General features: G+C 31.8%; 1 protein-coding gene across 4 annotated transcripts in view; it reads right to left on the bottom strand.

Annotated features, from left to right (window-relative positions):
* The window catches only part of LOC139486728 (phosphoribosylformylglycinamidine synthase-like), a 132,506-nt gene that overhangs the window by 100,097 nt on the left and 12,824 nt on the right, over nt 1-19,585 (bottom strand). For all 4 annotated transcript variants that reach the window (XM_071271655.1, XM_071271656.1, XM_071271658.1 and 1 more), the window contains exons 6-11: nt 17,577-17,717; nt 15,681-15,805; nt 10,608-10,736; nt 9,800-10,060; nt 9,154-9,384; nt 631-854 (exon numbers count right to left, since the gene is read on the bottom strand). In XM_071271655.1, the coding sequence (XP_071127756.1) occupies nt 631-854; nt 9,154-9,384; nt 9,800-10,060; nt 10,608-10,736; nt 15,681-15,805; nt 17,577-17,717 (1,111 nt within the window). The remainder of the gene's footprint in view (nt 1-630; nt 855-9,153; nt 9,385-9,799; nt 10,061-10,607; nt 10,737-15,680; nt 15,806-17,576; nt 17,718-19,585) is intronic.

Here is a 19,585-nt window from a genome sequence, read left to right as displayed (position 1 = left end):
CAAATGAACTAACGGACAGAGGCACAGACCAGAAAACATAATGCCCATAAATTGGGCATAAAAAGAATTAATCACCTAGAATTGACTAAATTCTGACAGTTGATATATATCATAATCATTTATCCCATTTACTGAGATAGCAAAATAATATGTAAACACTATAGCTTTTTTTTTCAAAAACATAATTGGAAATGTTAATGCATACAATATAAATCATATATATTTTAGAATTCAGTACAATACTTCATACCTTGCCATCATCAGTTATCTTGCCAACAAAAGATACAGGACATCTCTCCCCTTAACCAATCTTTCTTAGTACATACCTTGCCATCACCAGTTATTTTTCCCACAAAAGATACAGGACATCTCTCCCGTTAACCAATCTTTCTTAGTACAAACCTTGCCATCACCAGTTATTTTTCCCACAAAAGATACAGGACATCTCTCCAGTTCACCAATCTTTTTTAGTACATACCTTGCCATCACCAGTTATTTTTCCCACAAAAGATACAGGACATCTCTCCCGTTAACCAATCTTTCTTAGTACATACCCTGCCATCACCAGTTATTTTTCCCACAAAAGATACAGGACATCTCTCCCGTTAACCAATCTTTCTTAGTACATACCTTGCCATCACCAGTTATTTTTCCCACAAAAGATACAGGACATCTCTCCCGTTCACCTATCTTTCTTAGTACATCCTTATCTTCAGGTCTGACAAGGATAGCATTACTCTCCTGATATTCAGCACCCCATAATTCTAACAAACTTATTGTGGGATCACCTAACTGGAATTGGGAAGCTTTAATAATGGCACCAGCTGGCTCTACGATCTCTTTCAGAACATTACCTGTAAAACACAAATGGTCATTTATATAATCATAAAAATCATATAAAAAAAATCCTGAGAAAGACAATGTTTTTTGATACACTGCCAGTCAAAATCAATGGATTAGTTACTGTTGTTTTATGATACACTGCCAGTCAAAATCAATGGATCGGTAACTGTTGTTTTATGATACACTGTCAGTCAAAATCAATGGATCAGTTACTGTTGTTTTATGATACACTTCCAGTCAAAATCAATGGATCGGTAACTGTTGTTTTATGATACACTGCCAGTCAAAATCAATGGATTGGTTACTGTTGTTTTTTGATACACTGCCAGTCAAAATCAATGGATCGGTAACTGTTGTTTTATGATACACTGTCAGTCAAAATCAATGGATCAGTTACTGTTGTTTTATGATACACTTCCAGTCAAAATCAATGGATCGGTTACTGTTGTTTTATGATATACTGCCAGTCAAAATCAATGGATTGGTTACTGTTGTTTTTTGATATACTGCCAGTCAAAATCAATGGATCGGTTACTGTTGTTTTTTGATATACTGCCAGTCAAAATCAATGGATTGGTTACTGTGACAACTTGTGTGTACAAGAGTACTTGAAACATATGGCTTAGTTTTTTCCTGATATTTGCAACTGTTTGGGGTTTTTTTTCTGTTTTGCAGTTAAATTCTTTCAGGTCCAATAAAAGTCTTTTTTCCTGTGAGAACACACAGAAGGGTATGCAATACTTGACTTTTTTCGCATAGCTGATATTATTCCTACATAATATGAACGAGGTCCATCTTATCACCATTCTAATTTACAAAGAAAAACTTGATGAATATTTTGCCATCTTTTTACTTCATACTAAATTATGGGAATTAACCATAATGTGCTAGTTCCAGAAAAACCATCATATTCTCAGAGTTTATAAAAGAACAAAATTACTAGGCTGGAGAATTTAATCATATTTGTCCAAAAATCACAAAATAATAAGATTTGTTAAATAACAATGAAATGAAACAAATAAATAATTAAAAAAAATTGTTTTTTAAAAGCAAGAATGTCATACAACCAAATATATAAAAACCTTATACAATCTGGACCATTTTCACACTATAAATGGATAAAAAAAAAATATGTGATAATAGATATTGAGGTTTTACAGTTTAGATTTACCATGTTCTGTGTAGTCCCAGAATAAATGTCTAGTGTATGTGTGAACAATTATCAGTTTGGGTTTGTATAGCTCTAATCCATTAGCATAAATTACTGACATTTAAGTTTATCTTCTTTTCTTTGAACCCTTGCCCTTAATTTGCTTTTTATCAAGATAATTCTGATAAAAATATTTTTAATGATTTTCAGTGCAGCTGACAAGAAAGATTGACATTCTTTCAAGAATTATTTTAAATTATCATAGGTATGTAAAAAGTCCAAAACCATAACAAAATGGATCTATCTGAATTTATATGAATTGTAAAGACATGCACCTAAAAGCAAGTTCTCGTAAAAATATGAAAATATACCAAAGGGATAGCTCAAAATACCATTTAGTTACAATGAACATACGGACAGGTTAAGAATTAAATTCTGTATATAGTACATGAGTATGTAAAATACAGAACTGAGTTTGGAAAGTGGGTTGGAAAGCTGGTCAACGGTATAGAAAAATTGACAGCATCATTTTCCAAAAAAAAAGATACAAAATCCATTTATCGTCACACCTCTGTGATTGGAGAACCCAAATAACAAGCTTGGCACAATTCTCCACGATGCTCTAATAAAAATATTCTGAAATATTCAAACTATAAATATAACTAACCATTCGGATTAAAACAACAATAATAATCAAAAGAGGTAATATTTCCTTAATAAATAAACATGTTTTTCTCTACCAACAAGTCTGTCTGAGATGACTTGAAACAACACTTTGGTTTTTCAGATTCCAGGTTTTTACCCGAGTCCTGATTGACGTTTTTCTTTACAAACTGCCAAAGGTAAATAAGAGATTTTATACAAAAAATTACAGCAGACTAAAACTACATAAATATTTCACTTATTTTTCAGATGGTAGTACACATGATTTGTAATAAAGAACTCATAGAGATTCAAAAGGAATAGAATATGTGGCATTTATATTTATATAGTTATATTATCTTCACTACACCATTTTTATATCTAAATTGTAAATAGAACAAAAAAGGTGTATGTATATCAATTAGTTTTTCTATAAACAACACTACTCAAGTTAATGTTTTTCTTATTTAGAGTCAAACCTAGGGTCTATATATAGTTAACACAGCCAAATAACATTACTGTACAGTGCAAATGTTTACAACTTATACTGACCATATACCAGAAGATTTAGGGAAGTATCCAAGGTCAAGTTTTCATTTACGCCTGCTTTCAAACCCTAAAACATATTTTAAAACTTGTATTTCTATAGTCCTCTTGGGAGAAATACCATCGGCAATATGATGGAAACAATAGCAGGTAAATGTGACTCAGATAGGTTAATTATACCACTCATATAAAGGGAAAATACTGAGGTAACACAACATGGTGGTTGGAAAAACATTCAAATTTTGATGGATTACTCTGTTTTGTCTATTTTGGTGGTTATTGTATGTCACTACTTTGTGAAGGTGTCATTAAATGTGTTTTTTATATTAATAATATATTAACATGATTATGTCTTTGAATGTTGTATTGGGTCTAAATCAGTTGGCCGAAAGCTTCACCTCAAGCCAAAACTGCTAACCTTGACCAAATGACACTGTACTTGGACCGAATACTAGAACAATTGGAAAAACACCCATTTCATAACACTATAACACTAACTGAGAAAGGTTTATATTATTTTCACTATTTCGCACATTTTAAATTAGAAATGTCAAATTTTACAATATCTTCCATTTCCCGTGGTCAGACTGTTTATTACCATGTTCTTAAATTATGCTTTGAACTTTGTGTGTTAATTGATAATAGTCTGAAGTTAGTAAACTGAGAACAGATTTTCTCGATTAAAAACAAGCTGACGTTATAAGCCAAGGTCACTGACGTTGTCTAGGAAAATGGTGATAAACAGATGATCTATATCAACGGAAGGAAACATCAGGTTCATCTTACCACAGTCATTTGCCCTTTGACGAGATTTTAAATGAGAATTTCTTCTTTTTTTTAACCTATAAATATAAGTCTGGTTAACCATACAAAAATAAATGTTGAGAAATAAACTGATCCTCCTGTCAAAGAAAGTGAATCATTTAAAACCTTATCTCATCAAACTTGATGTTGGACAAACAAAAGACTCAATAGACTTTTTTTCATCATATTTCAATTGAAAATTTTGCAAAATAAATTTTCAATTTCTGGTGTATTCTAAAGTTTGAATTAATAAAAAAAAATGAAGTATGTTGATAAGGAGATTGTATCTGAAAGGTTCTTCCAAGATTAATTAGATCAAAGAAAAACATCCTGCTTTCAATGAGAAGTATTACAATCATCAGATAATATGTCAGAACCATGCAGTGATGACAAGGTCATAAAACTTTGGAGCACAATAATCGTTCTTAGACTAAGAAATCAATCAATCAAAATACTGGATTTTATGTTTTGAGCACAAATTTTGTACTCCAAGAACCAAGAAAAGTTTTATGACCGAGGACCCAGAAGTGGTCTACAACATAACATATCAAAATAGTGCTTTTACTTTGTCAACAAGATTGTTTAAGTAGACTAGAAAAATACCAGTTTGTTTTTGTTCAGCTGTCTACGAATGTCTTAGTTACAAAGTCACACTACCACTCTCCCATCAAAGAAAACAAGATTGTTATACTGCAAGTAATGTCCCTCACCAGGTATAAATAAGGAATTAAAATATGTGACACCATATGTCAATGAAGTTCAATAGTCAAATTATGGTTATTGTCCTTTTAAAAATTGTTCATATCAAAATAATGGTACTTCATTGTCAACTTTACATAAAAGCATATTTATTTCTTAGGTTTTGGCACTTTAGAACGTTTTCTGACAAACCCTCACTCACTCATTTATTACTCAGACACTGATGACTTTTTACAACTTCCATCTCCCAAGTTGTTAAAATACTCTATCTGGCTTAGCTTCCTTTGACTAGTAAATAATGAAACAAAAAAGCAAAATCACTGACCGTAAAACTTCGAATAAAATGCAAAAACAAAAAATCATCAAAATACCAATTTGGGAATAGGAGCTTTAATTATCTCCAACCCATACCATATCCTAATAATACTAACTTCTAAATAAAGGCAATAGTAGTATACCGCTGTTCGAAATTCATAAATCGATTGAGAAAAAACAAATCCAGGTTACAAACTAAACTATACCTAATTAAAAACATGGTCCCTAATATATGTCACTGAATGTTTAGTCGTTTAATTTCATCAAGGTCCCAAAATGGACAATATTAGAGATTTGACATCAATGGTTACATAAAATAAAGACTGACAACAAATTTGTGAAATCAAAAAGACTTAAATTATTAACTGAAGAGAGCTTTAAAAATTGGGAGATTTTGACTCGCATCTATTTGCAATCAACAAATTTGAAGTTATATGTTAAACTTACAAATGTAAACATATTTTTGCATGATGTTTTGGTAATAAATATTGTTAAAGAAATGTTTTGTTTTGTTTTGGGGTAAATTTTAAAATTTAAATTCAGGATCAATAAATCCATTTCAATACTTGGAAGTGGTCCTAATTAACACATTCAAAGTTCATATATATCATTTTTACTATTAATAGAAAAGAAACATCTGACTTTAAATGAAATTTAGACCATAAAGTTAATCCTTCAAAATATTACAGCTGGTATACTCAGTTTTTTTCATTGTCAATAAGGCTGTCTGAATTATATTGACATGAAATATCCGTTTGTTTTTATTTCTTGATTTGTATCTATAAAAAGAATATTCCAATGTTAGAACAGATTTAAAAATATTTTGACATTAGAAACAAAACGTTTCATATTCCAATCCTAAAAGAGCACATACGATTAAAAAATTCTTACATAGATTTCAAAATTTGTGAATCATAATGCAACTTTAATTTCAAATTTTAGATTTAATTTGAAAGTCAGTACTTTAGAAAAATGTATTGGTATTTTTTGATAACCCTATACATGTATGTTTTCTTCAGGGCACATTACATTTGCATAGATTTTTGAAAAATCCAGTACATCATAAAATTAATCCTTTGAGCTATTTTCCAGGAAATATAAATTACGATTAAAGTTTCAATCTATTATGTAAATCAGTGCAAACTTATTTCTCATACATAACTAAAAGTCACTTTGTTATAAAATAGTAAACATGAATGAAACAATTCTATCTGAGACAAACAGAATTAATAAGTCTGGATTTTTTCAATAACAACACATAGATTATCCAGTGTACATGGTGTATTGAAGAATAGATTCAAGTCTTAAAGATGCAAACAAGAGGCTACCAAGAGCTGGAATCACCCCCCATTTGGTAAAAATTTGCCACTTTCATTTATATTTTTACCATCATTGTAATCTGTTGTGTAGTAATAAATTTAACCAAATTTCAAGGGAAATTAATCCTTATAGTAGTGAATTTACAATCTTATTTTGCTGAACACTAGTTTACATTTGAATTCCTATATACTAGGTGTTTTATCATCTATATGAGACTCATCAGTGGCACTCTTATCAAAACAGTTGAAAGGACAAATCAAATAGGACATTGAACATTGAAAACCAAAACTTTCAGAAAGTTGTGCCAACTTGGCTTCTTGAAGGTTTGGAAACTGTTTTGATGATACACTTTGGATGATAAAATGAGAGAAGCATCAACTCAATGGTATAGTATCAAACAAACCAGACTATAATGAGGACTCCAGGCTCACATTTGTTTACATATAACTTATCAGTGGCATTCAAATAAATATATTTGGAAGAGCACTAGTACTTAAATCCAACAAGAGTGCTCACTCTTAGATGTCTAAGCTGATTTACTGATAATAATTAAATTTTATGTTTTATGTCTTCAAGATCAAGGTTTTAGTACATGTATCAAAAACTAGAGGCTCTGAAAAGCCTGTGTCCCTCACCTTGGTCTATGTGTATATTAAACAAAGGAAGCCAGATGGATTCATGACAAAATTGTGGTTTGGTGATGGTGATGTTTTGTTGATCTTACTTTACTGAACATTCTTGCTGCTTACAACTATCTCTATCTTTAATGAACTTAGCCCAGTAGTTTGAGAGGGAAATATTTGGTAAAAATTGACGAAAATTTACGAAATTATTTATCAAAATTTACTATAAAGGGCAATAACTCCTTAAAGGTCAATTGACCAAAACCAAAAACTGCAAAGTTTTCTTAAAATTAACATTTCCGGTGTAGCAACCCAACAACAGGTTGTCTGAATTGTCTGAAAATTTTAGGGCAAATAGATCTTGACCTAATGAACAATTAAACCCCGTCAGATTTGCTTTAAAAGCTTTGATTTCAGAGATATGAACCAAAAACTGCATTTTACCCCTATTTCCTTTTTTTAGCCTTGTTAGCCGTCTTGGCTAGCAGGCGGGTTCATCGAACACATTTTATAAACTACATACCCTAATGATGATTGTGTCTAAGTATTGATAAAATTGTCTCTCTAGTTTCAGGTGAAGATTTTTGTTAAAGATTACAAAAATTTACTAAAATTGTTAAAAATTTACTAAAATTGTTAAAAATTTACTAAAATTGTTAAAAATTTACATAAAGGGCAATTACTCCTTAACCCAACTGACAATTTTGGTCATGTTGACTTGTTTGCAGATCTTACTTTGCTGAACATTATAGCTGTTACATTTTATCTCTATATATTATAATATTCAAGATAATAACCAACAAGAATGTGTCCACAGTACACGGATGCCCCACTCGCACTATCATTTCCTATGTTTAGTGGACCGTGAAATTGGGATAAATTCTCTAATTTGGCATTGAAATTAGAATGATCTTATCAAAGGGAACATGTATACTAAGTTTCAAGTTGATTGGACTTCTACTTTATCAAAAACTACCTTGACCAAAAACTTTAACCTGAAATTTGCACTATCATTTTCTATGTTCAGTGAACCGTAAAATTGGGGTCAAAACTCTAATTTGGCATTTAAATTAGAAAGATCACATCATAGGGCACATGTATACTAAGTTTCAAGTTGATTGGACTTCAACTTCATCAAAAACTACCTTGACCAAAAACTTTAACCTGAAGCGGGACAGACGGACGAACGAACGGACGGACGGACGAACGGACGGACGAACGGACAGAGGAACGGACCGAACGGACGGACGGACGAACGGACGGACGAACGGACAGAGGAACGGACGGACGAACGAACTCACAGACCAGAAAACATAATGCCCCTCTACTATCGTAGGTGGGTCATAAAAACTGCAAAATTTCCTGAAAATTTCCAATTCAGGGGCAGCAACCCGACAACAGGTTGTCTGATTCATATTAAAATTCCAGGGCAGATAGATTTAGACCTGATGAACATTTTTTCTCTAAATGCTTTGGTTTCAGAGATATGAGCCTAAAACTGCATTTTACCCTTATGTTCTATTTTTAGCCATGACAACCATCTTAGTTGGTGGGTGTGTTCATTTTTTAAACTAGATACCCTAGTGATGATTATGGCCAAGTTTGGTATAATTTGCTCTTACCGTTCCCTCCTGCTCCTTGATCGTGTATCTAGACCTTCATAAGTTACTCAAAGTTTAACTTTCTCTGCTCTTACCGTTCCCTCCTGCTCCTTGACTGTATCTAGACCTTCAGACGTTACTCAAAGTTTAACTTTCTCTGCTCTTACCGTTCCCTCCTGCTCCTTGATCGTGTATCTAGACCTTCAGAAGTTACTCAAAGTTTATCTTTCTCTGCTCTTACCGTTCCCTCCTGCTCCTTGATCGTGTATCTAGACCTTCAGAAGTTACTCAAAGTTTAACTTTCTCTGCTCTTAACGTTCCCTCCTGCTCCTTGACTGTGTATCTAGACCTTCAGACGTTACTCAAAGTTTAACTTTCTCTGCTCTTACCGTTCCCTCCTGCTCCTTGATCGTGTATCTAGACCTTCAGACGTTACTCAAAGTTTAACTCTCTCTGCTCTTACCGTTCCCTCCTGCTCCTTGATCGTGTATCTAGACCTTCAGACGTTACTCAAAGTTCATCTTTCTCTGCTCTTACCGTTCCCTCCTGCTCCTTGATCGTGTATCTAGACCTTCAGAAGTTACTCAAAGTTTATCTTCTCTGCTCTTACCGTTCCCTCCTGCTCCTTGATCGTGTATGCTTGCAATAGGGTTCTTCTGTCTCATCTCTATACAGGCTCTAATCAAGCGATTCAATTTCTGTTCCATTTCTGAATCACCCCTTTGGACGGCCCCAAAATCTAATTCCTCCTTGTTGTCCCCTTGAACTTGTACTGATGAAGCAGCTCCCCCACCGACTCCTATCCTGTAGATTGGTCCCCCTAACTTCACTACTTCCATACCTGCAATATAAGGAATGGTAATATTCAAACTTTTCTCAAATATGGAATGATCAACAAAGTTTGTTGTCATTTGTGTTTTTGAGCATAAGTTTAAATATAACAAAGGTGCGCCTAATTTCAATCTTTTTAATCTTTTGATATTAACATGTGTGAAATTCACCTGATTGTATTCACTAAATATCTACAAAATGAATGCTGCATCCAGAAGTCCAGAAAAATGTCACATGCTTGACAATAAGACGTGGAATGATTGCCAATAAGACAACTATCCACCAGTCACTAAACAAGTAAAACTGTGAGCTAATAGTTCAGTGTTACCTTCTTTTTTGAATCATTAATAAACAAAATTCAATAAAACTTGAAAAAGATATCAAATGACAGTTTCATTACAAATTATTTTGACTTGATATCAAACCTTTCTGTGGAACAGCCTTGGTCACATGACATCCTTCTAATTGTCCTATCCCTCCACTAAACATAATAGGTTTGATGTACTCCCTTCTTTCACCATCTGCCAATGTCAAACCAAATGACCTTGCAAAACCAGCCAGAACTGGTTCCCCAAACTTGTTTCCATAATCTGATGCCCCATTACTAGCCTCTATAGCTATATCTAAAGGTGAGGCGAAGTTTGATGGATAGATACTGGATGGGTCTTCCCAAGGTAATGAATAACCTACAATCACATTTCATATACAGATTCTACAACTGAGCTTATATGGTACTAAAAATAATCTTAGATGGAATTTCTAACTTCATTTTCTATTTTAAAGTTTATTTTCTTCCATGTGCCTTAAATGATATATGTGTTGTGCTCTGTTTTTTCTTTTGATTTGTTGGAGATAGTCTTTCACACCCATAGGGACATTTTGATTTGCAGTTTTCTATTTCTTCATTTTTACACTGCCTCTTGATTCTGACTAAGACCCCTATCTTGCAGGAGTATACATAGCAGAAATTAATTTTGATAACTTATAAATGAAACATAAAAACTACTAACTAAAGATTTAAACAATCACCAATTGATTATTTCTTTTAAAAGCCAGAGAATTATGAATGCTGGTCATTTCAGTTAAAAATAATCAAAAGCAGGAGATTCTATACTCCCTTTGGGAGTGGACCTGCAAGTCGGAGATTTCATGAGTTTTCCTCATTTGAGGGGGAGACTCCCTCTCATTAAGAAAGGGTTGGCATGTATGACACAAACGTTATGTTACCCTCACCTGGTATACGTAGATTACCAAAGCTATAACCTGCAGTGCCAGCCACAACATGTGCTCCACGACCTGTGGCTTGTACATCCCTGATCCTACCCCCAGTACCTGTTGTTGCTCCAGGAAATGGGGCCACACCTAAAAATAGTCAAAGAAACCTTGCTTACTAAAGGTCCTTGTAATGTAAACAGACAGTCATAACAATAATTTCATATATCCGGCAGACATGACAATGAGCTTTAATGCAGTCAGGATAAATTAACAAAAGATAATTATTATGTAGGTTGTTTGAGCAAGAGCCACATTCTTTATGTTTGTGCCTGTCCCAAGTTAGGAGCCTGAAATTATTGGTAGTTGTTTGTTGATTTTACATATTTGTTTCGGGCCGTTAGTTTTCTCATTTGAATTGTTTTACATTTGTCATTTCAGGGCCTTTTGTAAATGACTATTTGGTATTTGCTTTGCTCATTGTTGAAGGCCATACAGTGACCTTTAGTTGTTAATTTCTGTATTATTTGGTCTCTTGAGAAGAGTTGACTCATTGGCAATCATACATGTACCACATTTTCTTTTTTATAAATAATGCAGAAAGATCCTTGTAAAACTGTTGTTAGAGGCTGCCTTATAATTGGGTGTAATCGTTTGCTCAAGCTTATCCTGAACTAGATAAGTCTTTAAATAAAGGCAATTTATAATTGTATATGGTTTAGAGGTGGGGATTTTAATCATAATTAGGATAACAAAGGTAACAAGAATATGGGCCCATTGCATTTGCGCCAACTTTTTTCAAATCCAATCTTTCATTTGCGCCACAAGGTTATACTTCATTTGCACCATTTTACAGGTAATGATCTATCGCGAATAAGAATTGTTTCTACAGTATTCCCCCTATATAATTGAAAGAGTTCATACTCATTTCTAATACAAAATTAAGATTCACTAAGGTTAGGAATTATATAGTTAAGATGAAAAGATAGACTTTGTCAATTCAGAGACAAATAGCGGAAATAAATCTGTAATTTAGGATGACCGCACATATGGGTTATCATGTCTCCTGAAAAATGGAGACAAGTCGTTTAGGTATACCAAAAAGTATATTAGTTTTCTCTTTTGAATTTTTTACATTTGTCATTTCGGGTCCTTTCATATCTGACTATACGGTATGAACTTTGCTTATTGTTGAAGGCCATACGATGACCTATAGTTGTTAAATTCTATGTCATTTTGTCTTTTGTGGAGAGTTGTTTTATTTTTGGCAATCATATCACATATTTTTTTTTATAGATTTCAATAAATTAAGTTGTGTTTTTTTTATAGAGCAAACACGTTATATTCTTCGATTGTCCTCTTTGTATATCCCTTGCAATGTATGATCGAAAAATATTCTAAATACAGATTTTTTTTTAGGAATGGAAGAAAACAATGACTTAAAATGCTTCCTTTACTATAAACTTATAATTTCTTGTATTTACCTGTAAAATGGCATAAATGAAAGGTTTTAGTTTTGGCGCAAATGAAATATGGTTTGTGGCACAAATAAAATATTTTTTTGGGGCAAATGAAATGCCAATTGGTGCAAAAGCAAAGCACGGAAGAATATACACTGAAATGTGTCATAGGTTGTAATTGATGATAATATTGTTAATTTTTCTATTGTGCTAAAGTTATGTACTGTAGATTCATTATTATTAATTTGGTACCAATTTTTGTGGGTTTCGTGGAAACAGATAAACCATGAATTCAAATATTCAATGAATTACAAATTTCCGATAGGTTTTTATCCAAGAGATTGGTAAAACCATAAAATCAAGTATCCATGGAAATGTAAGTTTTCCTCAATCCACGAAAATTTATACCCATGAAAATAAATGAATCCACAGTATCTTGGAAATGTTATATAAATGTGATAGATAGTTCAGTGGTTTGTGCTTTCAATAACAGTGATGGACTCAAATACACTCTTAGATACAAGTCTGTTATTATCAGTACAAAATATTTTCTACAAATGGAAGTTTTTAAAGACCTTGACTGGCAATACAGCCCTTGCACGGTCGGAATATTTTCTATAGGGTTGTCCCTTACCTTATGTATTTAACATGTTTTGTGTATTAGTAGAATACTTGTTTAGTGTGTTAAAAGAATAAAATTGAGAATGGAAATGGGGAATGTGTCAAAGAGACAACAACCCGACCAAATAAAAAACAACAACAGCAGAGGGTCACCAACAGGTCTTCAATGTAGCGAGAAATTCCCGCACCCGGAGGCGTCCTTCAGCTGGCCCCTTAACAAATATATACTAGTCCAGTGATAATGAACGCCATACTAATTTCCAAATTGTACACAAGAAACATATGTGTGTATTAGTAGAATTCTTGTTTTGTGTAATTGTAGGATAGTTGTAGTATGTTTTAGTAAATAAATATATATTTTAAACTTTAGTAATTTCATCATTCCATAATAATTCTATTTTTTCAGTACTTCTTAAGATTTCTTAAATAAAGCTAAAACTTGAGTAAATATATTTATAAATCAAATTGTTAATTTTTTCCTACTGTGCCTATTTAAAATAAGATTTGATATGCCATTTAAATGTTAAAGATGATTCAGAGGTCATTGTTGTCAATAACAGTAAGGCCAACTAAAATTAATTAGTAGATTTTCATCCAAATTTTTGAAAAAAATGGGGCGGGTGGGAGGATTTTATTTTTTAAATTTTATTTCATATGAAACCTTCTTGTCGCGTGTTATTCAATCATATATGCAAGTGTAATAATAAGCTTATATCATGTAAATACATTCATAAGATTTCATGTATAAGACAACAACAATCAAAACCAAGGAGTAACCAAAGACTCATAAAACCGAAAGACATTTACATCAACAGTTACAAATAATAAGTAGGAAACAACCCAAACTCCACTAAAAACCAGGAATGAAATCAGGTGCTCCGGAAAGGTAAGCATTTCCTTCCCCGTATACGGCACCCGTCATGTTATTTCTTTGTTCAGTTCGGTAATGATGGAAGGTTGTTACGACTGAGGAAGAATATCACAGAGATATGATTTCTGACACACTTTTATCAGCTCATGATGGCAACCATAAAATTAAGTGATGACCTTAATTTGATGATTCATAGCCCTGTCTTAGCAACTTTTGAGAAAGCAGTATTCCTAGTTCAGCAAAATCAGCGGTGTACTTTGAGCTAGCTCTAGAGTAACGTATCAAATATTGAGACACATTTACTCTATATACTGGTGCTGCTTTTTTAAATTCGTAAATATTTATCTCTGATTGGCAACCACTGTTCTACATGTATTTGCCGCTTTAGAAACCTATTTCTATAGTAAACAGCAGAAATGTGAAGAAATGCTCTCTTCAGTTGAACTACCTACATCAAATGTATTTTTCTTTCTAAGCTATGTTTTGTTGTCCTAATACAACGAAGCAAATACATTGGTATGCAACACGAGTACGATAAGTACAGAATAAAATGAAAACTCAAACAGTGTTGAAATAATAGGGTTGGTCCTTAATATGCAAGATTCAAATATAATTACAATGTAGAACATAAAGTTGTTTAATGACTCTATCGTGGGTATTGGGACAGAGGATGTTTGCTGTTTGTTTTTTTTTGTTTTTTTTACAAAAAACGAAAGGCATGGCTAAATTTATTTCTAAGAGCTTGCTGTAAATTAATAAATTAAAAATGCGTATGTTTGTCGATTTTTTTAACTCAAAATACGGTCATTAATCTAAAAAGTTCATGCTTGAGTCAATTTCTTTATTCCAGTCAAATGTGTTCCACCATTCTGACGCTTTTGGGTTTCCTTCACAGTCCAAATTTCTTGACACAAAGTCATTGTATAAATAAAATAAATCCAAGGTGTTTTACTCACAAACATTTGTGTCATTTGTGACATAGTGTACAGCGATTTACGTTCTTGGACACAGCGTATTACTCATTACTTAAATATTTCACGCCCTTCTCGTAATCAATCTTTATTATCGGTAAATTATCTTGTCATCATAGATCAGCAGAATATATCAACTTAATCATTCAGTTAGAATACTCTAAGATATACGAAAACCGAAATTTACTGATTATTTCTACTGTTTATGGTGGAATGTTCTGAATTATTGTCATTAAATAACTTCCAATGATGTTTTGTAAAATAGACTAACTATCAACTGTTTATAACACTAGGCATGACTAGTTTTGTAAGGTGCTAGACGAAAAAATATAAAAATATTATGCTGGTGCATATTATATAAGCTAATGTGCAAGACGAAAAAATATACAAAATATTATGTTGGTGCATATTATATAAGCTTCTTATCTTTGAATTAAGATCATTCTTCATACATTTTGTAAATGGTATGCAGGAATTAAAAACAAACTACTACGTCAAAAGGATAGGTGTTAATGATGAGTCCGTTTTTGTCTTTGTGTTAATGATGAGTCCGTTTTTGTCTTTCTGTGATGATTACTATTGTGTTATATTCTAATATTATCACAATGTTATATAAAAAAAAAATGTTTATTTTTGTAAAACAGTTCACACTCCTTTATAAGGCTATTGTTGCTGCAAAGGAAAAGTGACGATGGTCTCTCCTGGGAGGTATCAGATTAAAGAGTTCTCTATTGACATCATGTAAACGTGACGTTGTCTCACATGTGTTTATCACAAAAATTACTGTATTAATGTATATCATACATGTGGGTGTCAGCTCTCCTGATCTCAGTGGGAGCCTCATAATATTTATCCAACATTTCTGGAATTTCCCACTCCTTGCCCATTTACGATATTTTTGGATAAAGCCATCTGCTTCTTCAGAAGGCATCTTAGAGAGTTTACCCAATTGTAATGAGTTAGTCATGAAATGTTGTTCACTTACTGTTACAATCGTTTAAATTTGGCGACAAGCTTGAAATTTGATTGATCAACAATCACTGAATGAATTATTATATGTTGACAATACCTTATAGATTTGTGAAAAATGTAAATTTAAATAGAATGACATACATATAGGAAACTGAACAAAGAAATCATACATGTCTAAAAATAAACAAGAATGACATACCTGTGGGAAAGTTGTGTGTTTCAGCAGTAAATATAATATGTCTTCCAGCATCAATCTCCTCCATTTTACTGACTTCTGTTGTATTAACAGGCTGTATAACTTTAACATCAAATCCCTTTATAGCACTACAATAAAATAACATCAAATCCCTTTATAGCACTACAATAAAATAACATCAAATCCTTTTATAGCACTACAATAAAATAACATCAAATCCCTTTATAGCACTACAATAAAATAACATCAAATCCCTTTATGGAACTACAATAAAATAACATCAAATCCCTTTATAGAACAAAAATCCTTTTATAGCACTACAATAAAATAACATCAAATCCCTTTATAGCACTACAATAAAATAACATCAAAACCCTTTATAGCACTATAATAAAATAACATCAAAACCCTTTATAGCACTACAATAAAATAACATCAAATCCTTTTATAGCACTATAATAAAATAACATCAAATCCTTTTATAGCACCATAATAAAAATAACATCAAATCCCTTTATAGCACTATAATAAAATAACATCAAATCCCTTTATAGCACTATAATAAAATAACATCAAATCCCTTTATAGCACTACAATAAAATAACATCAAAACCCTTTATAGCACTACAATAAAATAACATCAAATCCTTTTATAGCACTACAATAAAATAACATCAAATCCTTTTATAGCACTACAATAAAATAACATCAAATCCTTTTATAGCACTACAATAAAATAACATCAAATCCTTTTATAGCACTACAATAAAATAACATCAAATCCCTTTAAAGCACTACAAAACAAGAATATGTCCATAGTAAATGGATGCCACACTCCCATAATCATTTTCTATGTTCAGTGAACCCTGAAATTGGGATCAAAACTTTAATTTGGCATTTAAAATAAAATTAGAAAGATCATATCATAAAGAACATGTGTAATAAGTTTCAGGTTGATTCAATGGACTTCAACGTCATCAAAAACTATCTTGACCAAAAACTTTAACCTAAGTGGAACAGCCAGAAGGACGGACAGACTGATGGACAACCAATGAATGGACGTACAGACCTAAAAACTTAATGCCCCGTGGTGGGACATAACATTATCATTTGTTAGTGTTATCCATATCACTCCTTCTCCACTGTTATCCTTATGAAATAAAAGAATTAAGCTGACATTTTGGTTATCTGAGCAGACATAGATCTGATTTTTCTCATTCTTGTTATAATATAAATGATCACTTGCATTTAGTTTTAGCTGACAAATTTTTCAGGTAATTTCAGCTTTTGTGCTAAAAAAATTTGATGAAAACTAAGCAACTGCTTCAAATATCTATATTTTTTTTGTCATGTGAATCTCCAATTTATAATGTATAACATGACAACTATATCTAACATATAGGATTCTTGTCTTGATGTCAGTCAGACAGGTTCCCCTGGATTAGGATCCCACGATACCAGTCTAATACCAACGAATGAAGTCCTTTGATAAATCAACAATCTTTTAATGAAATAATGTCCTGAGATGAAAATTACCAGTATGTGCTTAAATTCATAGAATATCCAAAGGGTTTTCATTAAACTTTCATTTTCTGTTAAATTTTTAAGTGATTTTAAAATGTATAATGTGGACGATTTTCATTCAAAATATGCAACTTCTTGAGTATTCCAATAATAAGAGCTTGCATTCAGCTATCTGATAAATATATCTGCATGCTGCTTTAACAACAATTGCAATTATTAAACTGGCATTTTTTTGTTCATTCTTCCAAAATTTCAATAAAAAATGCACACAATTATTTTTATTTTACACTTTATTTGGTTTCTCCATCTATGTTTACACGAAGTTCTCTGAAAACTTTTGTTTTTGTTGGTGTGTGTACTAGTTGTGATAAATACCTGCTATTGTCTGAAAATTGGATGACATTATTTTTATTTGAATTCTCTTGTGTTGACATTATCATTTTAAATAATGATGTTGGAACCTCCTCATTGTCTACCACCAAGCGTCCTCGGAAAAACCAATGACGACTGTGCTCACTGAAAATATACAAAAATACCATTAATTCTATTAAAATCATACAAGAATGTTTCTATCCAACTAACACTATGACCTGCTAGTAGCTATATGAACTTTTCTTAAATAGGACTAACCTCAAGTTAATAGTGAATCGACATTAGTGGTGTTCTGATGATCAGAATAAGTCAGAAATCAGTTGGTTGGGTCTGGGGATGTCGATAATCATTGGGATTTTGTTCAATCCATTGTCGTTATAGTTTCCGGACTTTTAGCATATCAACTTCCGGTCCGTACATTCGCAGTCAAACAAATGAAACGAAAAATATCAGTTGATGACAATAACAATGTCAAACATTCTATAATCAAAGACACAACCAATTTCTTTCTTTATCAACATGATAAAAGCATTGACTAAACAGATTGATCGTATGCTATTTAATATAAATAACTTTTTACGCAATACTTTCTTTCATTTCACGTACTTGTTACTGTCAAGAGCGTACATGAAATCATTCTGATTTTAGACAAAATAAAATTTTTTGTTACTTTAGAACACAGTGCAAATTGCCTTTAAGGTAGCACAATACAAAGATTTTTTTACTTCCAATCACTAACCTTTGAAATGCTGTAACTTTCTTATGAATGCATAGAAAATAATAAAAGAGGTATATATAGATGAATAAAAGATTAATCTTTTAAATGAATGCAATATTTGTATTATGCAATCATTATGTAATCAATTATTATGTAATTAGTGGCAAAATCTGGGTAAGTTCACTTGAATGAATTTAGCTCTATCATCTCTTTATCTATACAGAAAATTTTAACGGAATCTTAATCAACACTGCATGGGCTTCAAAAGGGTGTCTCAGATTGTCTCTATAGTGTTCCATTCTCTCATAAATCTCTAATTAGTGTAAACATCCTAACCACATAAAAGAAGATTATGTTCAAGTAGGTGTAAAATTTGTTCTATACATTCTATCTGAAATCTGAGACACCCTTTTGTAGATAATGGCCATAGGAACAACATATAATAAAATCAACCCTCTAGGGATACCTATGCAGAAGCTAATTTCATTTGAAAGAGGAAATTTGGTGAAAAATATTTTAGACACAGTTAACATTATAATTGGTTACATAATTGTTGCATAATACTAACATTGCATTTATTTGAAAGAGTGATCTGTTAGCTATCCAAAACTACCAATTTTATAAATTTTCAAGCATTATTAAGAAAGTTACAGCATTTTAAAACTTGGGAGTTGGAGTTATAAAATCTTTGTATTGTGCTACCTTAATTAATGTTATATCCATTTGTTGCATCTAAAACGTCATATTCTATTCCAATTGGCTTGTCAAGCATGTCAAACATTGTTTAATTTTGTAATTTTCCGGATTTGTCCGCCATTGAAATATATACGAATCACGGATCGATACGCATCAACTTTGTAAGAATTTCTTGCAATTATAAGTACAGACTTTCGAATGACACAGCTGACAGAATCACAAAAATGAAAAATAAGCATTCTACACAAATTAACAGACATTTGTTGTATCCCTTTACTTAAATGTATATATTTCAATGCAAATGCATTGTTTTATTTTTTTATTAATTTTAAAATTGCTTAAAGTTAGTTAAATACTTTATAAATCTATTTTTAATGAGAAGCATTCAAATTTTTATACAGCTATGTATTTCAAATTATAATGCGCGTAATACCATTAAAATTTAGAAATTTTAGTGTCATTGTTGGAAAAAAATGTTGTAATATTAAGACATAAATATGTTCAATCTGAATCGAGATTCTAACTGATTCACTGTTTTAATAGCTAATTAATAAAATATGTGAAAAGGAAACAAAAGATCAAATATGAACATATAAAA

Source organism: Mytilus edulis, chromosome 8 (genome assembly GCF_963676685.1).
Source record: "Mytilus edulis chromosome 8, xbMytEdul2.2, whole genome shotgun sequence".
NCBI classification, from domain to species: domain Eukaryota; kingdom Metazoa; phylum Mollusca; class Bivalvia; order Mytilida; family Mytilidae; genus Mytilus; species Mytilus edulis.
Note: the sequence above shows the minus strand (reverse complement) of the source record. Positions and strands in the feature narration are given on the sequence as shown.